Raw genomic sequence first — 21045 nt, forward strand, 5'->3', positions numbered from 1 at the left:
TTCCTGTCTCAAACTTCCCTTGCTATATAAAACACCAGTTATTCCCCTTTAGAATATATGCAAGATTGACAAGTTCTCAATAATCTGAATAATTTAATGCATTGTGCTCTTTACAAATTAAAACACATTCAAACTCTAAATGCGAGGGATTTTTTTAAGGTGCCTGCCTTTTTATGTATGTGCATACAGTTATTGCATGCTGTCTGTAGCATGCTTCTGCAATTTTTTTTAAAAGCATGTTTTTAAGTCACTTTTGGACTACAGTGTGTACTGTAATGGAAGTTAATACCTGACAGCTATTGTGTAATTTGTTCAAATATGCAGTCTGATTGTAAGGGGGCATAGAAACCATAATCAGCTATGAATAGCTCAACCATGTTTTTAAAAAGATGTGCAGTGGAGAGGGAGTAATTAATTGGTGATCATGGTATTCTAGTGTGGGTCTGCTGTCCATCACTTGTTTCCCAGAAGCATTAAGTTGGATAAATAGCCTATTTACACTCTTGTCCTTCTATAAGTTCACTCTGAACACCCTCCCTAAACCCCTCTGCCTCTCTACCTCACTTACCTCAAGATGCTCCTTAAAACCTACCTCTTTGACCATTGTTATGTGGCTGTGTCAAATTTATTTTTTTGTCTTATAACACTCCTGTGAAGTGCCTTAGGATGTTTGACTACATTAAAGGCACTATATAAATACTTGTTGCTATAATATTATACCCCACTTGGTCAGTTGGCATCTTGTACAACATTTCATACTGAAGTCCATATGTAACAGTCATGTGCTATTAAAGGGAATGAAAATGTAATTATTACCATGCTTAAAGTTCAATGTCATGTACAAATTAATATTCTGTCCAACAATGCAAGCAGTATTGAGTCACTGCTCCTTGTATATTGCTGCATGTGGGGCATCTTGGTCAGATATCTTCGTTTCTGTCCACTCCTGTTGTTTACATACATGGAAAACATATTGCTTTCTTTTTCCATAGAGATTTTTACATATTCGTTCTATAGTCAATTGAGTTTTTTCGCCCAAAATGTGTTTTTTTTTTCTAATGTAGATTATCTTCCAAAGCTGTTGCTGCAACTTCCGCGAAGGCATGGTTTGTTTTCATGTTTTAAGTATCTGCCATACTTTCTACCTTCTAGTAAATCATTTGAGTGTTCTTTAGTTGACAGCATTGAGTTAAAATCTATATTGGATAACCAGGATCTTTCCTGCTGATGCACCTAACACTTGGTTGTAGCTCCTCTACTCAAGATTTTCAGAAGCCTGCTCCAGACTCAGCTGAAGGACACCATCATGGTTTCTCCAAATTTTTCAAATTCCAAAGTTCTGCTTCTAAGAAGCATACCACCACATTCAAGTCAGGAAGGTCTTGGGAATGGTCTTGAAAAAGTAGTACTGAATCAATGCACATCAGCTCAGAAGGTTTGGAAAGAGATGTTGGTTTCTTGGCATGCTCAATCTTATAAAGCTGTTCAACATGAGAACTGTTTTTTTTCTGGTGCTGTTGAATATTGTATTCCATGGGCAATACCATCAATCTGAGTGCTGAATCTTTTGGTTTCCAGAAGCTCTGCTCTTACAAAGATCCCATAGAAGAGTTTGTGCAAGACTCCTAGGAGTAAAATAAGCATCAGTCGAAAGTAGTAAATCTTCCCATATAAACTGTTTTCCTCTAATTCTGTCCTCTTAAGCATCCCTGATTATAATCGCTCAACCATTGGTGGGCGTGCCTTCTGTTGCCTAGGCCCCAAGCTGTGGAACTTCCTGCCTAAACCTCTCTGCCTCTCTTTTCTCCTTCAAGACACTCCTTAAAACCTACCTCTTTGACCAAGCTTTTGTTCACCTGCACTAATTTTTACTTATGCGGTTCAGTGTCAATTTTTTAAATCTCATAATACTCCTGTGAAGCACCTTGGGACATTTTACTACATTAAAGGCGTTTTATAAATACAAATTGTTGCATTCACATTTCAAGATCCTGTTCCACAAGGTTCATTGTCGTCACAGTCTACTTTAGCTCTTAAGATCACATCTTAATTTTCTTAAATTGAATTCAGTTCTAAAGAAATAAGTGGCAAGATCTTACTACTATTTGTTGCTTCCAGTTAAAAGAAATTCCATTTTGTTGCATACACAACTTTAGCACTTTATTTGATTAAAATGTTATGCATTTATTTGTCATGTTTCCTGTGTGAAAAGCTTCACATTGGCCTGTGACTCAAATTATTAATTTGGTTGTTGACTTCTTCAACTCCAGTGTTTCTTATTGGTCAAGAATTGAGCCCATTCTTTGAGTCCTATGATTGTGTCCCCAAAATGTTGGAAGTTTGACTTGACACTCTGGCAGTAGTTTAGAGTATCTTGTGCTATTGAGCATGATTGTCTTAATCTGAATTTGGAAAGTGCAGTTGTGTTTTCTGGGTGATTACGAGTCCTTGAAGGTAATGTGTGACCAAAGTAAAGCTGTTCTTGTGTAAGATTTAGCATGTTACTTTTTCCAATTCGATTACCTTATTACATAAAGGTTCGAATACTAGCTTCACACTCAGAAATCCTATCCCAGCTAACTTGATGCAATTTAGTCTTTGTGCCTGATCTGGTGGGGGTGGGGCAAGCCATTCAATTGAAATTCAAGTTGGTGGACTGATATTGTAGCAGGCATAATTCAACAGGAGTAGAGAACCAAAATAAGGTGTGTATGCAGCATGATCAGTAGCTGTACAGAATACTGATCTGAGAAGATGTAAAGGGTTTATTGAATATTTCAGAAAACTGCCAATGCTGCTAATTTTTTTTTAAATGAAATGCTGGAAACCTGAAATTAAAAACAGTAAATGCTTGAGACACAGCAGGTCAGTCAACATGTGTTTTAATTTTTTTTAAAATCTGGTTGATGTTTCAGATGTGTATCATCGGAACAGTCGACACATTGCATAACTGGTAAAATGACAATGAAGATATCTGGTTTCCTTGGGGTCGGGGGGGGGTGGGGGGCGGCAGTGCAGGGAGAAGAGGGGTGCTTCTGCATGAGACATTGGTCAAGCATTTGGACTAGTGTCTGCAATTCTGGTTATGTAATCAGCAGAAGAAAATTATTGCCTTGCGGGTAACAGATGAGCAACAGTTATGATTCTGGTCTGGAATTTAAGCTGTGATAGATTAAAGAAGCTGGGTTCAGTTTCCTTGGAAAAGAGGAAATTTCAAAAATCTAACTTAAGCTATCAATGTATTAGTCATAAAAGGAATTGACGTAATGAATACTTTATAATGGTAAATGGTTTAAATACAAAGGTTGGGTTAGAAAGTCAGGAACAAGATAGAAAATTGGGTGCAATTTTTTTCCGATCAACTGAAAGCTGCGAAGTAAGTTACCAGACAGTACAAGTCGGTTCAAGAGACAATTGGATCTGGAGAGGGCGAAATGACTAAGTTTTATAGTGAGAGGTAGGTAAGTCTGAGAAAAAAATGTAGGATTTTTGGATCAGAAGGTGTTCCTTCAGAGAATATTATGTTCTAAATCACGTAAACTAAAGTTCTCGACCATCATTATGCATCACGGAAATCCCAATGACATCATTGTATGTATGTCGTGGTTGAATAAATAAGAAAAAATGTGCCATTACCTCTTCAGACACAGTCCACTTCATTCTTTGTGGAAGTTAAACAACCTTCAAAGCTTCCTGTCTCTGGGTTCTCCTGTGTGTGTGTGTGTGTCTACTTTGCATTCTGGCCTACAATCAAATAATTATGGTGTGGTTCAAGATGAGGCCTTGAATACAACATTAATGAGGAAAGCACCTGGCCAAGGTAGCTACTCTTGAAGTGTAGCTGTTAAAGGTACCATGTCTTTTGATATGCATTCCTTTGTATGTGAAGGTTGAACTACAGCCAATAAAATGAGGAAGATGAGCAGTATGATGTGTAACCTAGCATGTTCCACACATGATACTATCTGTACTGGGTTCATTTTCCTTTAACAAGCAGTTGGTCGTTGAACCGTGAAGACTTTTTCATTCTGCTCGCTCTCTCTCTCTCTGCAGGTATATAGTACCTTTGGTTTGGATTCCCTTTGTGATTTTCTGTAGTTGGTACTGCTACACTGAGCTGGCGCAAGGCAACACTCGAATTTTTGCATCCTTTACAACAGGTATTCTAGATAGCAAGTATCCAAAATTGTATAGCAAAAAGAATCGTACTTGATGCTTGGTCAACTTTTGATATGTTCTCGCCTTCCTCTTCCAAGACAATTACCAATGAAGTAACATACATTCCAAAATTATATCTAGGTCTCTAGTACACTGCAGGCATTTACAAATTTAAATCATGCATTGCTATCTTCCCAAAGAAGAGACGTGCACAGATTTGTGCACAAGACTTTATGCACAGCAAGCTTTGAGGCATGATGCTAAAATTGGATGATTCCTCCCGCAGGGAGGGGAAAATTCAATGGATGAATGAATTGATGTGTACACATTTGTGCTTTTGTCCAATTATAAACCAGCATTGGCAGCAGCCGACCAAGCCGCTTAACCAGAAATTGGTGTTGGAGGGGTGTGGGGTGGGGAGGGAGTTGGAGAAGGGGAAAGAGAAAAAATATCTTCCTTGTATTTTTGAATTAATGCTTTAAGAATATAAGGAAACTGATCAGTGGCTTGGGCAATCCAAAGTTTCTAACTTTGTAGTTGTTGGACTGTTCTTGGTTGCTTTAAACGTCAGATATTACATACACTCCATTGTAGTAATGGCAGGATCAGGTATTTTATTTAAACTTCATACACAAACCATTATGAAAGTTTCTGAGACATGTACTTCACAAAACCAGTGTATGCTCCCTGCTTTTGAGACACACACTACGGCCCCAAGTTTCCACATGATTTGCTCCTGATTTTTAGGAGCAACTGGTGTAGAACGGAGTATCTTAGAAATCAGAATTCTCCACATTTAGTTTGCTCCAGTTCTAGTCAGTTAGAATAGTTTCACTTTGGAACAGAATTTTTTTTCAAAAGGGGGCATGTCCGGCCACTTACGCCTGATTTCAAAGTTTCGTGAGTGAAAACTTACTCCAAACTAACTTAGAATGGAGTAAGTGAAGATTTTTGAACGCTCGAAAAAACTTTGTCTACACTTTAGAAAATCAGGCGTAGGTTACAAATCAGGGGTGGGGGAGGTGGTGTTTAAAGGGAAGTTTACAAACATTAAACACTTCAGTTTTACAAATAAAGAGCCATCATCAATAATAAATGATAAGTACATCAATAAATCAATCAAAAAAAAAATTAATGAGAATTTTTTTTAAAATCAGCAAATAAAACATTTTCTACTTACCGGCTGCAGCACCAGGAGCCCTCCAACAGCGTGCTGGGATGCCCCCCTCAGTGTGTCTGTCAGTGTCTCTATCTCTCTGTCTGTCTGTGTGTCTCTCATTCTCTGTCTGTCAGTGTCTGTGTTTCTGACAGCGAGGGATGGGGGAGGAGGGAGGGGGGAGGGATGGGGGAGAAGGGGGGGAAGGGGGGGGAAGGAGATGGAGGGAGGCTGAACGGGCCGGGCCTGAGACTTCGGGCAGGGCCCGTCCTCAGCACCAGATTTACAGGTAGGTGGCGTCGGGTCGGATGGGAGGGAGGTGAGTTCGGGTCGGAGGGAGGGAGGTCAGGTTGGATCCAGTCCGGAGGTGGGGGGGGGGGTGAGTGGGTGTCGGGTCCGGTCCGGGGGCGGGGGGGGGAGCGGGTGTCGGGTCAGGTCCGGGGGGGGGGGGTGTGGAGAAGCGGGTGTCTGGTTGTGTCCGGGGAGGGAGCGGGTGTCGAGTCGGGTCAGGAGGAAGCGGGAGCTGGCCGTGGGAGGAGCCTTATTCACGCAGCCCCAGTGAGGCCATTCGGCCAGGGCTAGGGGCTGCGTGCTTCGGGCCCCTCCCACACAGTTTCGGGCACCTGGAGCCACTGCACTTGCGTGCCCACTGTAGCGCGCATGTGCAGAGGTCCCGGCACTGTTTTTGGCGCAGGGACCTGGCTCCGCCCCCTATAGCTCCTGCTGCGCTGCACCGAGGACCTGCAGGGAGGTGGAGAATACGGAGGTTTTTTTTAGGCGCACTTTGTGGCGCGAAAAACGGGCGTCCAGGTCGGGACTGCGCGGCTCGAAACTTGGACCCTTTAATTCTAGTGTCTGCTAAAACACACACTCATCTCTTGTACAATATCAGATCTTTGAATGCTGTATTCCATGATATCAACAAATCATGGTACATCAAAAGTACATTGAATACACAGACAATGCAAACTGCAACCAGCCACTATATGTCCTGAAATTGGTTTATTGCCGCAATCGATTCTTGCCATGAATGTTATTACTTCAAACACACACTGATCAAATTGACACATTCGAATATGGCCAAATGACACACTCCTTCTAGCATCTCCTTTCCTGTGGAACCATTGATCTAAACTTCATTTACACTCCGTTTATCAAAAAGGCTGCTTCAGCTTTTAATCCAGCATGTTATCTCTCAGACTGCGCCACAATTCACAGTCGGACTTTCGATCCCATAGTAGTAACTTTTAGAAGATCAATTATCGTGATCTCGTGTGGGCATTCCTGAATATGAAAATGTGACGGATACCTGTAGTATAAAGAGCAATGATTCACTAATGGTTTATCTCTCTCTCTCTAGAATACTCCATCCCTATCCACAAGTACTGCTTCCCTGCTTTATTCATATTCGGAATGTTTCTGTGGTCCCTGGTTGAGTATCTGATCCATCGGTACATTTTCCATATGAAACCGCCAGCCAGCAATTACTACCTCATCACTCTGCACTTTATGCTTCATGGGCAGCACCACAAGGTGATTGAAGGAAAGGATAGACTCCTGCCTGATCTGAAGTTATAAGTAGGGCTGCTACTTCATGACGTTCGTAATGAAATTCAAATTCATTTAATTTTTTTTAAAGATAGTCATTTTGGCATTTTCAATTTGACATTGCATCTTAAATCTTTTTTTGTGCAAATCTCGTCCTTTTCATTGTTGAAACAGCTTGGGACATGAATTTTTTTTTAAAGGGCACTTCACTCATCCCTTTTCCATAAGGGTGCAGTTTTTAATAATTAACAAATCTTTTTCCCTAGCGTTCTGTTGTTCTGGCTCACTTTGAGTGACTGACATGATTCGCCTATCCTGACGGTTGCTGTACTATGCCCTGGCACTGACGCCCACTTAAACTGACTGTCAAAATATGGACCTGGGAAGAAAGCAGCATTTCCATTCTGACTTTTCTAAATGTGCATGCTTCACAGATAACTAGTAGTATCCCAATTTTTCTATTGTAAACTGTCAACTTAAATTGTTTAATTTCTTCATTTTATTCAATACACTTTATATGAAACCACAAATGAGACAAAACCTTTAAATATTTTTCCCATAATTAAATAGAGGTGCACACAATAGCCACTATGCTCCTCCCCTCCTTCCTTTCCTCCTGCTAAGTTGCCCATGCAACTAAAATATCCAGTGTAGATTCACTTGAATCAGTTTGCCTAATCTGAAGAAACCTGATTCATTTCAAGAGAGCAGCCCTACTTATAAGCATTAATTGTAGTGCATCTTGTGCAGTGGTAAGGTTAGTTGTAGTATTGTGCACTAATCAGTTTTACTTCATAAAATATAGTGGAAAGATTTTTTAAGTATTGCATACTTATGTTTTGATTAGCAGCTAACACTCAAGTGATTGTACATGGATATTGATGAAATAAAGACAAACCTCTTATATTTGACATAAGTAACTGTCCTCAAGTAATGACCTCACATTGCCATTTTGATCAGATGATTTCTATCATTGCATTTGGGCCTTATCCCGAAGTTGCTTTTCTCCAGTCCAAAGTCCTGAATATTGTGTATACAGGGATATTTAGCTTTTAATGCTTTTGCTTTGTTCTGAAAATATATCAATTCTGTGAAAGTTTTTGAAAGCTCAGTATAGTCTTGAGCTGACAGTTTTGCAAGCTGTTAATCAATGGTTCGGTTCTGAACATTAGGACTGGCTAATTGAGTGCTGTCATAGGCAGACTGATCCTACTCTAACAGCTCCTGGCCTTGACATCTGCGTTTAAATGTCATCCCCTGGTATGTGACCTATGATCAAAGTACGATCTGCTTTTATTTATTTTTTTAGTCCATTCTCCATTGTCATTTATTCTCCCACATCCCTTTAACAATATCCACACCATTGTGACTAGGGAAAAAAGATCAAGTGCCTGTTTCATGATTTGAAACTAGTCAGGTGATCTCTCATTTCTGTACAACAAAATTCTAGCCCATAAGCTAGATTTGATGTTTTTGTTCTCCAAATCAGTAGTAATGTTTTATTTCCCTTCTCCCTTTCCAGAGTGCTGGGTTCATCATACTTTTATCATGAATTTTTCCTTCCTTGGGTCATTGGCCCCTTGACATTTTGTTTCCTGCTGTCTGGGGGTAATTTTAACTTTTGGCGGTAGTGAGATTTAAGTCCTGACGGCCATTGTATATCTTTCCTGAAATCAATCGAAATGAAAATTGGGAGAGATTTATAACAGGCATTCAGTCTGATCGTATAAAATGGGTGCTATCGGCAAAAGTTAAAATGACTGTCTTTAATTTGAGAAGCCCGACAGTGTCCTATTTACTGTCCCTCAATCAGTTCCAGCATTCTTGCTTGGAGTGGAGGATTCAGTGCTCCCCAGTGTTATGGTTCATGGAACCTTTTGAAAATTACATTTATTGTGCTTAAGACAGTTTAGTTTTAGATTGTCACGATGAGCTTTAATACTACTACTACTACTACTACTACACAGTCCCTTGTGATGAGGATGACGCTCTAAAAATTATTTTAAAAGATGGGCTCACCGATGTTGCAATGAGTTACATCTTAAAGGGTGGAAGATGCTAGTGCATGGGTTTCTTTTAAGGTGTGACTGCTACATAACAGCCACCACACCAGCTTGATAGAGATTGGTCTTTGTCCAGTGGAGATGATTGACCAAGACGACTGGAGACTAAACTCTGTTGCACCTCCCATGGGCCACGACCCCGCTGCAGTTGAATGCTGCGATGCTCCTGGGCCACAAACCCTCTTGGGCCACTGCTGCTCCTTGGCCACAGCCCCTGAACGGTTGAATGCTGCATCACTCCTGGGCCATGACCCCTCTAGTTATATTCTGCGTTGTTCCTAACCCTACCCCCCGCCTTTTTTTTTTTTACTGGGCACGACCTTCGTGCCCCATCCCCGTGCTGGGCTCCTGAGGGACTGCGATCCAGGCCCAGCGGCTGTGGAGGTTGAGCTTTAATCCCAAGTGGTAGATCTATCATACTTTGCATTTAGCTTGAATTTATGGAGTTCTTGGTTAAAATATTCTTGATTATACAACAAGTCTCCATGTTTCTCCAATTCCATTGTAATTCACTACCTAGACTATTTAATATTCTTTGCTAATGCAATAAAGACCCACAAAGCTTGGCAGCTTTCAGTTTTATTTGACAATCGTTTTAGGTAACCCTGTTGCACAAGTAACAACAGTTTGGCACTAGAATGTACATCTTGGTTATGAGCTAACAGATGAAGTATCACCAGGTTGTGCAAGTTCATTCCACTCATGTAGTCTCCTTACACTCTGGCTGTTACATGGTCACATAGCAGCAATCAACATACAGTAACATCCAATCAAAATTTCCCTACCCATCCAAAGTATTGACCATATTTGGAGTGTGCTAAAAGCATGTGGTGGATCCTTTTTTTTTCCATTCAAGGTCTTCCTCATTCTTCGGCACTGTTTCATTTAGAATGCTTGGGTGTCACATTTTAATAACTTGCTTCATTGCTGTTTAACCAGAACTTGCACTGCAGTTGCCTGAACCACAACGAGACTATGGGCAGGGCATCTGCAGTATACGACTCGTAAAGATTACATGGTTCTCATTTGTGTGAGGTACTAAAACCGGCTTGGTCAATGATTCCTGCCCCTTCAAAACTAAGTGAACCAATGCTAAACTCTGAAGGGTAAATTACTTTTAGAAGTAAAATTGGAGGAAACTGTCCTGAACTGAAGAGAAGGAAATTTCAGTAGAAAGTGCTCCTGCCATTTATATAGATTTTTTAAATCTTCAATTTAATAATTTTTGCTTCCCATGGAGATGCATTGTTTCAGAGCTCCACTTGCACCTCGAGCTGCTCTGACAACATGGTGTACAGTGCATCAAAGAAAACACTTGGACAGCCTGGACATTTTAGAACTTGCTTGGATATTGACCATCTCTCCTTCTCTCGTCTCTCATCCCAGCTTCATTCTGTAATGCAAAGAAGCTCTTGTGCACTAGTTTGGCTGATCAAAAATGTCCACAATCCCTGGTTGTAGTTCAGAGATTTGGCCACCATTCCAAAAAGAGAAACATTTACGGGTCAAGGATTTCACTATTGTCATGTATCTTACATTATTATATATAACTGTATTCTAACATGCTATACATGACTGTAATAAGATATGACCTGTAACCACCAGCATACCTTACCACCAGGGGTGCACTTGCAAGAGACAGGTATATAAGGACAGGTCTCTGGCAAGTGCAGCATTCCAGAGCTGTGAAATAAAGGTGCAGGTCCAGAGTGATCTTGACTTCACTACATGCCTTGTGTGAATCTGTACTGAGGGGACAGGACTTTACACCTCTTGTGCAAATTTCTCACCCTCTTTCTCCCTGCCCTCTCCTCTTCCCCCCCGCCCCCCCCCACCACCACCACCCTGTCGCCCCCCCCCCCCCCAATTGTAGCACAAAGTAAATATTAATACAGCACCACCCAGGTTTGAATTCTAGTAAGAAGTGATGTCCTTTATAAAGGTGAAATGTGCCTATTCTGCTCGCTCTTGATGCTATAACTGTCTGTGTAGACCTGTTACTCTTAATATAGCAATATACAAATTAGTGCTGTTAGGAATTGAAGGTTAGGTGGTTATGTTCCATGAAAATTGTCAGCCTAAGCAAACCTGTCATGTAAATACTTAAATGTATTCTCTCTCTTCTCTGCAGTCTCCATTTGATGGTTCACGTTTGGTCTTTCCGCCTGTTCCAGCGTCACTCGTTGTAGGGTTATTTTTTGCTGCTTTCCACCTGCTTGCTCCAGGAGCAGTCGGCAGATCTATCTTTATTGGAGGTCTATGTGGCTATGTCGTTTATGATATGATACATTATTATCTACATTATGGATCTCCAAAGAAAGGCAGCTACCTCTATGGACTTAAAGCATACCATGTTAAGCATCATTTTGAACACCAAAAATTAGGTACTTTCAACTTGTTTCTGGCATGTTTGTATTTAATATTGGTAACAGCAGAATTTACAAACTATTGGACCTTTCCCCCCACTTGTGCCAATAACTATTTTTCTGTTCCTTGCAAGAGATTAGTAAAGTCCAAGCTGAGTAGTCTATTAACCCTTGGAGCATAAAATGTATTTTTAAACTGCACGCACAAGTTTGTGGATTTAACCTTCACGACAGGATTTGTGCCTATTATCTATGTTGGTGTTTTCATGCAGTAGGGAATTCTGCATTCTGAAGGGACAGTAGCCCATTCTATTGGTTCAAATAGGCATTGAAGATACAAGTTGAAGATGAGCTGGGATTCCCCCTGGTGTTCTCCCCAATATCCCCCCCCCCCGGCCAATCAACCCTGCCAAAAAACAATTAATTCCGAAAAATCATTCATTCGGTTTGAAACACTGAAATAAAGTAGTACACAAACTTATCTCCCTCTGATGGATGTCCGTGCTGGAAAATGCTACCCATTCGTACTTTTTGGGATCCAGTGTCCATACCCAATGTCAATATTGAGTATAACACACTTCAAAATAAATGTGTTCTGCCCTGACTCTGCTTTAATCCCAGTTTTGGACGATCCCATGTTGCAATAGTGTGAAAAAGCTGCATGTAAGCTAAGCTTTGTGACTTGATGTAATGCTGAGTGGTTGGTAGTCTTCTGCCCACTCAGTGAGTTGAAACTAGGCAAACTCATTTTCAGTAGTATCTGTACAGCCATCAACTCCTTGCCCACCCCCCCCCCCCCCACCCCAATATAGTGTACCCTTTATTGTTGACCCATACTGTTTGAGACACCATATGCAGTTTTTCATCAGTTTGGTCACAATACATATTACTCCTGTTTAAAGTACATAGGGAAACAATGCACATGTAGGATGAATTTTTTGAGTATCATAAGTTAGTTTTGCCAACAATTAGTTTATTTTTGTTTGGTTGCCTTGCATTTTTTAAGAAAGGAAAATGCACAACTCCTAGGTTTGAGTGTGATGTTGGTGAGCAGGATTCCTGATGAAGAGGCTAGCCGTTTGCTTAAAACAGCAAATGGCTGCTCTCTGCGAGCTGAAAATCTCCTGTGAACTATTATTCTTTAAATCCTAAAAGTAAGTTGATACCTGCCAGGAGATAGTCTTTATCATAATTCCAAATGTGGAGTTTTCCTTTTATATATTTATTTCCATATAGTGTTGAGCATTATTCTCTCCCCAAATGGGGGTGGTGTGACTTCCTCAGCCTATATTAATGCATCCATTCAGAAAGAGACATCTAAATTTCTTTTTCCTCTCCAAATCATAGCATCCAACTGGTTTTGAATGAAGATTTTTGCCCCCTAGTCTATCTGGGTCTATTCCAGGTGTTGTTCACTCTGAAGAAATGTTTCCTAGCACATCCCAAATGCACCTTTTACCAGTTTGAACTGTTGAATCCTAGTCCTATTGTCATGGCTTACCTTGACATGGTAGTATAGATTTATCTCATTTTATTCCATTTAATATCATGTACTTCTATAAGGGACCCTCAGTTGCCTAGTTTTCTCATGACCCAATCTTCTGACTTTAGGATTCAACCTTGTGGCTCTCTTCTGCCTTTAGGACTTGAATGTGTGTCTTGTGCAAAACTGGGCACTATACTTGAGGTGTGGTTTAATCAGAGCACTGTGGCTTTGTCATGACATCCGCTGACTTGTAGTCCACTGAGTTTAGCAATATAGTTCAGCATTAAGTTCATTGGCTTGCTCCTTCACAAGTGAGCTTAAGTCCCCATACCCCAGATCTTTTTGGCCTTGTTTGTAGCTAGTTCTAGACCACTTTCCAAGTACGTATGTTCCATTTTTTTTTCTTCCAATGTGCGGTAACTTGCCCTTATCTTTCAAATATCTTCTAACGTTGAGTATATATCTTTCAGAGGTTTGAAAGACTAAATTATCCTGAAGTGTGTAAGACGTCCTATTGTCCTGTTCAGCTTGCTAATATAATCAAACAGGAACTTTGTGAACCTGGAGTCTAATTATGTGAATTTCTTTGAATTCACATATGGGAGGCCAACTTTCCCAAATTATCAAACTATTTCTAAGCTTGACTTTCCTGAGATGATGTGTGTTTCACTGTACCAGCAATTATTTAAATATTTAATTTTGAGAGTTTTATTTTCAGCACTGATCAAGAAACCGATTCAAATTCTTGCCTTTGTTGACATGCTGTGGGGGAGGGGTGGAAGAAGAGAGATGTGCTTACCTAACCCACCATGACCTGATTTATGGACAATGCATAACTGGCATTGCTGGCCTAAATTTAGAAGCAAGGGAATGAAGAGGGACCTATCCAAATGTATGTAAAATGTTCAAACTGTTAATACTCCATCAGGTTACAAGCCACTTGTCCCTAGCAGAAGGTTCAATATAGGTGAGAAAAGATCTGAAAACTAATTGCTAGTATTTTCTCATTTTGGGGGTGAGGTGCAACTCCATCAGGAAGGACATGCTGGGAGAGTTTTTCTTGAGGGTGGGAAAGACTCACTAGGACTGATCTCCTGCACCTGCCTTTTCAAATATCTCCATTAAATCTCCTGTTCGTTCCCTGGAGGCAATGGTTTATTTAGGTAAACATTTCCAAGATGCTGAGAACTTGCTGTGATTTCTTTTCAATTCTTCATGTGTCAACCTGGACAATGAATTTCTGCAGGTTATTTGGGGGAGGCAGTGATGGTTGCACATCACAGCTAAGCCTGACCAGGTCATGATTTATAATCTGCATATGTATTTTTGGGGTGGTCAATGGACTATAATAAAGGTGGGAATCCCAGCTTTCCCCTCGCCATCATAAAACCCAGAGAAAGTGTCTAATTGAAGTGCCCAGCTAAGATTAGCATAGACTAGGGAATTAGCATGGAGCCCTCCAGTCCACAAGACTCGATGCCATTCTACATTGTGTATTTACACTTATTCCATTCGAGTATAATTAGGAATTTATCAAGTTTAACGCATCTTCTAACCTGCAGGCATTTATTTCTCCTCTCCCATTTTAGGATTTGGAATTACTAGCCGAATGTGGGACTACCCATTTCATAGTTTAATTCCAGAAGAAATATTCGAGAAGAGTCACTGATGTCTACGATTGGTCGCAAGATCCACACTGTTAATGCCTTGTCAATCAGCTAGCCTCTTGAGAATTTCTATCCAGATACATTCCTACGTATGGCCAGACCCAAGTCTACGTGTAGGATTCCTTCTAACCCTAGGGAAGGCAAAAAGCTTCACTGTTTTCTGAATTGTCCAAATATTATACCCCAATGTTTTCTAACAAAAGTGCCTGATCTTGGGAGCTGTATTGCCTGTTGATCAATATTTATTAATTGTTAAATGTATATTTTTTGGACCTTGATATCTATAAATCTTGTCAAAGCAGTTATGTATTGTAGGAAGTATTAACACTAAAGTTTGGGCTTTTGAATTTTTAGCAGTATGTTTAGTAAGAAAGAATATTGAAAAGAAAAAAGGAAATCAACCTGCACAATTTAATTTATCATTCCTGTTTTACTTGTTAATTTCCATGTTAACAGATGTGAGGAACACTGAAACCCACATTCCAAAGTTTTAACTTTATCATGTAACTTATCAGAAATATATCTACTTTCCACTCTCCAATTAAAGCTTTGTCTGCATGAAACCCTTTTCCTTAATATTGGGGTTAGTTAGGGTTTATTAAGTTACAAGTATCATGTTATTCCCTCCCAAGTAGTTTGATTTCCAAATTGAAGCTCCAAACCCGTGAAGTTCAGGTTGAAAAGTGACATTGCTCCCAACTTTTCCAGCCTGTGTTTTTTTTTTCATTTTTTATTACTCATCAAATCCCTCCAGCACCTAGATTACAGCTACCAATTACTGTGCATTTAATTCTCATCTTTAAATGAGACACTTGTGCACCACATCATGCTTTTTGAAAGAGTAGCTGCTTTAAATTCACCAGTATTTAATATAAACATGGGCTATGAAGAGAACTTACCCCCTTCACCTTTTTAAGAGCTTTTAAATATATATATATATAATACATTTTCCCTGTTATAAAACCTTGTACAAAAATTGAATGAAACTTTTTTGAAATTATTTGATTCTGCTTGTCTAAGGGTAAGGGGTTTGCTTTGCACTATTATAAATGTGGTTGTTTTACCTGTCAATTCACAGAACCGTACAGACTAGTGTATGCAGTTGGAAGTTCATAACCAGCAGAAGAAAATGTAAAAGGTTTAGCAATAAAGGTTGAAGGGAAACTGTGTTCCAACCATAAATGGAGGTTATGGTTGCTGGAAGCATTGTCTGGCCATTGAGTCTGTTACCATCTTGCACCAAGAATTTTAGGTGCTTAGTGCTGAATGTTGGAGAGACCCCCCACCCTCAAAATCAGGCTTTGATGCAACTTGTTCCTCTTAACACACGGGTCTTGTATATTTTGGATACTGCCTATATTATAAATGTAACCCTGGGCTGACTAGTTCCACTACTTTCTGGGACCGTATGCTGGCTAAAATTTCCATTTCTACTATTTTACTCATTGTGAATGCTTAAGAGATGCTATATACGTTGGAATGTAATTGTAAATAAAGGTCTGTATATTTTGAAAGTATTTTTTTTGTCCAAATTCACTTCCCAACAATGTTTGTTTTAATTCCTTCTGTCACAGCATTCTAATAATGGCGCAGGTTTTTTGATCAAACTCCAGAATCAGAAATTACCTAACTGTTTCAAGCCCCTCTGGTTTGTGAATAAACCCTGGTCAGTTGCCGCAATTGCTGGGAAGACACTTGTCGATCAAAATGCAGTAGGAGTTTTTATATATAGGCCAGAGCTTTGAAGTATGTACGGCATTATTTTTATACTGCGCCTATACGTGGATTTATCGTGCACATTTTTGTGCACTAATGGTTTTGTTTAGAAATTAAGTTCTTCTGTTAATTCTTAGAATCCTTTGGTGCTTTTTTAAAATTAAAAAAAAAAAACATGATCTGTTCAAACTTGAACCAGACCCCCAAGTCTGGTACTTGGCTAATTTCCTTTGCAAAATATGTGCCCGCTATGGTGGACCAGTGTCTGTTAATTGCTTGTTGGAATATTGAGCTGTAGTTTGGTCACTAGCACTGACCAGGCTAGAATATGAAACACTAATTGCTGGTTTTCTTGAAGGAAAGATTAAACTGGGGGATTAGCAATCTAAAACAACCCATTTCTGTTTTTGTAATGCTCTTTCCTTTCTCGATCCTTAACTTTGGATTAAAGTTGTTCCTCATATGTAGAATGTCTTGTAAAACAGAATCTAAAGTATAGAGGTGCAATTGGACATTGAATTGTTTACTAGGCCTGGTATGTTGTGGAAATATAATTTTTTTTACAAACAATTATGAACTCTGTAACTGAGGGATATTGTAAAACGATCATGTGAATGCTACTATTGGGATCCTGTGAAACTATGCTGAAAGTGCAGAGTGGAATGTACCCCATGTACAGCATTGCCCCAGTAATTCAAAATGTAGAATCTTGTGTAATGAATTTATAGCTGCGGCATTGTATCAAATTGCTTTTTATGATTGACTTAAGTGTTAATAAATTTCTAGTTTACAAAATGAGCTAAATTGAGGCCTATAAAGAATTTTGTTGCAGACTGCTGACTTGTAACCATAAAACTAATATTTGATCAACCAAGCTTTTTTTGAGTTGTCAGACTGCAATTCATTTCCATCTATTTAATACTATTGTTTCAAAAGACAAGATGAATAACTAGAGAGGTTGTAGCCACCAGTTTTATTGAGATCATTTTATTCAACTTCCAAGTTGGAAAACCACACTGTCCTCTTGGACACTTGTTCTGTGTTAATCTCAAACTGAATATTGAATGTTGTCCTTTTTCTTTTTATCCCAGACCTTTCTCCACAAGTGGATGGGAAATTTGGTGAAAATGATGCTGATAGTTAGATTCCATTTATAAGTACAGTCCCATCGCTTTGTTGAATTAATGTGTTCAGAAAAGCACACTTTGCTTCACGTCACAATACAATGGGAGAAGAGGTTTTTTTTTCCTGTGTTAATCTGCACATTCGATTGTGGTATGTTCAACCCGCAGCTGCTGATTGGAAATGTCCTTGTTGGGCATCATGCTCGAGATAGCTATGGTGTATTGGAGTAGGAGGTGAGAGTAGTAAACTTTTAAAAGGGGGAAACTATGAGCAAGATGATCAAGAAAAGAGCACTGATAAAATCTAGTAAAGGACCAATTTTCCTCTTTCACAAATCACATCTATGGAAGTAAATCCAGTTGACTATTGCTATTAGCTGCTGTAGAACTGAGAAACAGCTAACTAAAATGGAAACATCTTTCTTGGCAATACCATTAAAACTGTTGGAACAGTTCATGTGTTTGAGCCTTGCTTGCACTACCTAGAATGTGGCACCTGAGGAAACTCATTCCCAATAGTGACTGTTAAATGGTAGAGACATCTCCTAGAATCTTGGATCTGACCAGAGGGTCAGTAACACTTTTCCTACTAGATAGTTGCTAATTCTTTAATCTTTGTCTTGCCACAACTCTGACAATACCATAAGATGGTTTGCATTCACATTGGAGCCCTTGAAACATAAGAACAAGAAATAGGAGCAGGAGTACACCATTTGATCCCTTGAACTTGCTCTGTCATTCAGTAGGATCACGGCTGATCTATTTCAACTTGCCTGCATTATCCCTGTATCCCTTGGTTCCCTTTAATATCTAAAAAATCTATTACTCTCTCTTGAATATACTCAGTGAACCGTCACAGCTCTCTAGTGCTGAGAATTCTGAAGATTCTCCACCCTGAGTGAATACATTTCTCATTGTCTTAGTCCTAAATGGCAGAGCCCTTATTCTGAGACTATGACCCCTGGTTCTAGACTCCCCAGCCAGAGGAAACATCCTCTCAAACACATTATCTGGTCATAATCACGCTGCCTTTTGTGGGATCTTGTATGCACATTGGTTGCCGTGTTTCCTACAGCAGTGACTACACTTCAATAAGTACTTCATTGGCTGTAAAGTGCTTTAGGACAGCCGGTGGCAGTGCCAAGGTGCTATATAAACGCATGTCTTTGGGCGTTTCTAGCATATTCTGATTTTATTTCAGTTTCATGATCGGGCTGAGGACCGTGCACCGGCTAAAATCAATCAATTCAGCACCGACCAGAGATCGAATCTGAAAGCATTGCTTCGGAGCAGTTTATTTGCATTTACTTCCGAGTCTGTCTGCCCTGAATGCTACCCAAGCAGGCCAGTCAGTCTTTCCATTAGCTTTATACGATATACTTATAGAAATCAATACCTGCCCCTCCAAACTCATTGTGAATTTCTGCAGCCCTCCTTGCACAGTGATATGCTGGTGTACGAAAAGCCACATGCGGGAGCTAGCTGCAAAATATATTTCGGACTCCCGCCAGCCTGCAAAATCTGCCGAAAGACCTCCAGCAATGTGTGTGTCGATGACGAGATTACAGCAGTCACTGGATTTGATGATATGACAAACTGGGAGGGGTAAAAATACCTACATCATTAAACAGACTCTAGTATTCCGAGTATTCCAGAGCACAAGATCTCAATTGCCTCCCTTCCTCGTCCAATTGTTTCATTCCACACTTGGAGAAATAAAATTCCACTTCATTTATACTTATTCAGCTCCCGTGGATGTCACATTGAAGATATTTTCATTAATCAATCTTGTTTGTGACCATTTCTACTTGCATACTTGATGGCCGTGTTTGCTGTTTAAAGGTCACGGAATTTTAGTTGCTCATCTAAGACAGTGAACTGGACTGTCCACATGTAGATTTACTAAACGGACTTTGATTTTTTGCATTATCATCGAGATTCTGGTAATTTTTGCATGGATAGGTTCAAGGTACGAATTATTTTTAAAGTATGTTTTGAGTTAAAGCTGGCGTTAAGAGCGATTAATCTCTCGGGCCAGCCCCATGTTGGGTTGTGAATTTAAATTTAACGAAGGTTAATACACCAAATAAAAGTTGTCCGCCCCTTCTCCCCCCACCCCCCTCCCCGCCTCAGGAGCCCAAAACAATAAGAACATCAGCATTGGGAGCAGGAGTCGGTAATTCGGACGCTGGAGACTGCTCCACCATGGCTGATCTTCTACCTCAACTGAACCTTCCTGCATTATCCCCATATCTCTTGAATCCCTTAATATCGCAAAATCTAGCAATCTCTGGCTTGAATATACTCAAAACCTGAGCATCCACAGCCCTCTGCGGTAAAGAATTCCAAAGATTCATCACCCTCGGAGTGAAGAAGTTTCTCCTCTCAGTCCTAAATGGCCAACCCCTAGACTCCACAGCCAGGGGAAACATCCTCCCTACATCTACCCTGTCAAGCCCTGTAAGAATTTTGTATGTTTCAATGAGATCACCTCTCATACTTCTAAACTCTAGAGAATATATGCTTAGTCTACTCAATCTCTCCTCATAAGACACCCGCACCTCCCCGCCCCATCCCCGGAATCAGTCTGGTGAACCTTCATTGCACTCCCTTAATGGCAAGTATATCCTTGCTTCATAAGGAGACCAAAACTGTACACAATACTCCAGGTATGATCCCACAAGGGCCCTATATAATTGCAATAAGATGTCTTTACTCATATTCAAATCCTCTTGTTATTAAGGCCAACATACCATTTGCTTTCTTAATTGCTTGCTCACATTCAGTGATTCATGTACAAGGACATCCAGGTTCCTCTGAACACCAACATTTACTAATTTCTCACCATTTAAAAAAATACTCTGCTTTTTAAATGGCAAGCCACTGAATTCCATAAGCAATTCAGTGGCTTGCCTCTAAGTGATAACCAACTGGCACCCATTGTTTGGGAGGTTTAAAATATATATCTTCCTGACCTTGCACAGCTGGAAATAAAGCCAAATCTTACACACCTGCAAAAGTAATTTGGCTTTTGGAAAAAGGAGTCGGGCAGCGAGTGCTGTGGGCAAGCCTAGTGGGAGAATCCTGGACTGTAGGGCAGGATACAGAGGGAGTCTTTTGTTTGAAGTTAAATGTGATAGTGTTGAACGTCCTTTTTTTTATCATACACGGATACAAGTTGTACTATTTGAACGCAGCTAGTAATTGAGTGTACCTGTTGCTCGTACATTTCGCCTTGCAGCGGAATAAAGTAGTTTATGATCTTACCAAAGTTCACCTCACCTGTGTTAGCTCGGCTCAGAGCAATTGAGGAAGGACAAGTGCAGATCCCACAGGATTGTCCATGTCACTCTGTCGGATCCTGCTGCCGTACAAGTAGATATTAAAAGGGCAGCATGAGTTAACCCCTGTAAAAGATGATCAAGCAGCGGGAACGGCTAATGTCTCTGAACCAGAGGAGATACGGATAATAGACATCAATTCATAACATTTCCACTTTACTAATCCAGGCTAGCCTACTATTTTGCTTGTGTGTAGTTGGGGGAAGGAGGATTTTTTTTAATGTATTCATTCTCAGGTCGTGGCTATAGTTGGCATAGGCAGCATTTATTGCCCATCTGTAGTTGCCCTTGAGAAGGTGGTGAGCCGCTGTCTTGAACCGCTGCAGTCCATGTGGTGAAGGTACTCCCACATGCTGTTAGAGTAAAGTGATTATCTGCACAAACATTTTTTGTGCCCTTCTGCACATGTGTGCGATAAGT

General features: G+C 40.2%; 1 protein-coding gene across 1 annotated transcript in view; it reads left to right on the top strand.

Moving 5' to 3' along the window:
• fa2h (fatty acid 2-hydroxylase) overlaps positions 1–16958 on the top strand; it is a 134412-nt gene extending 117454 nt beyond the window's left edge. Inside the window, exons 4-7 of the mRNA XM_070897897.1 lie at positions 4054–4160; positions 6675–6847; positions 11057–11309; positions 14367–16958. Coding sequence (XP_070753998.1) covers positions 4054–4160; positions 6675–6847; positions 11057–11309; positions 14367–14446 — 613 coding nt within the window. The 3' untranslated portion in view covers positions 14447–16958. The remainder of the gene's footprint in view (positions 1–4053; positions 4161–6674; positions 6848–11056; positions 11310–14366) is intronic.
• Positions 16959–21045: the final 4087 nt, after the last annotated feature.

The sequence above is a fragment of the Pristiophorus japonicus genome, chromosome 13 (genome assembly GCF_044704955.1).
Source record: "Pristiophorus japonicus isolate sPriJap1 chromosome 13, sPriJap1.hap1, whole genome shotgun sequence".
Taxonomy (NCBI): Eukaryota; Metazoa; Chordata; class Chondrichthyes; family Pristiophoridae; genus Pristiophorus; species Pristiophorus japonicus.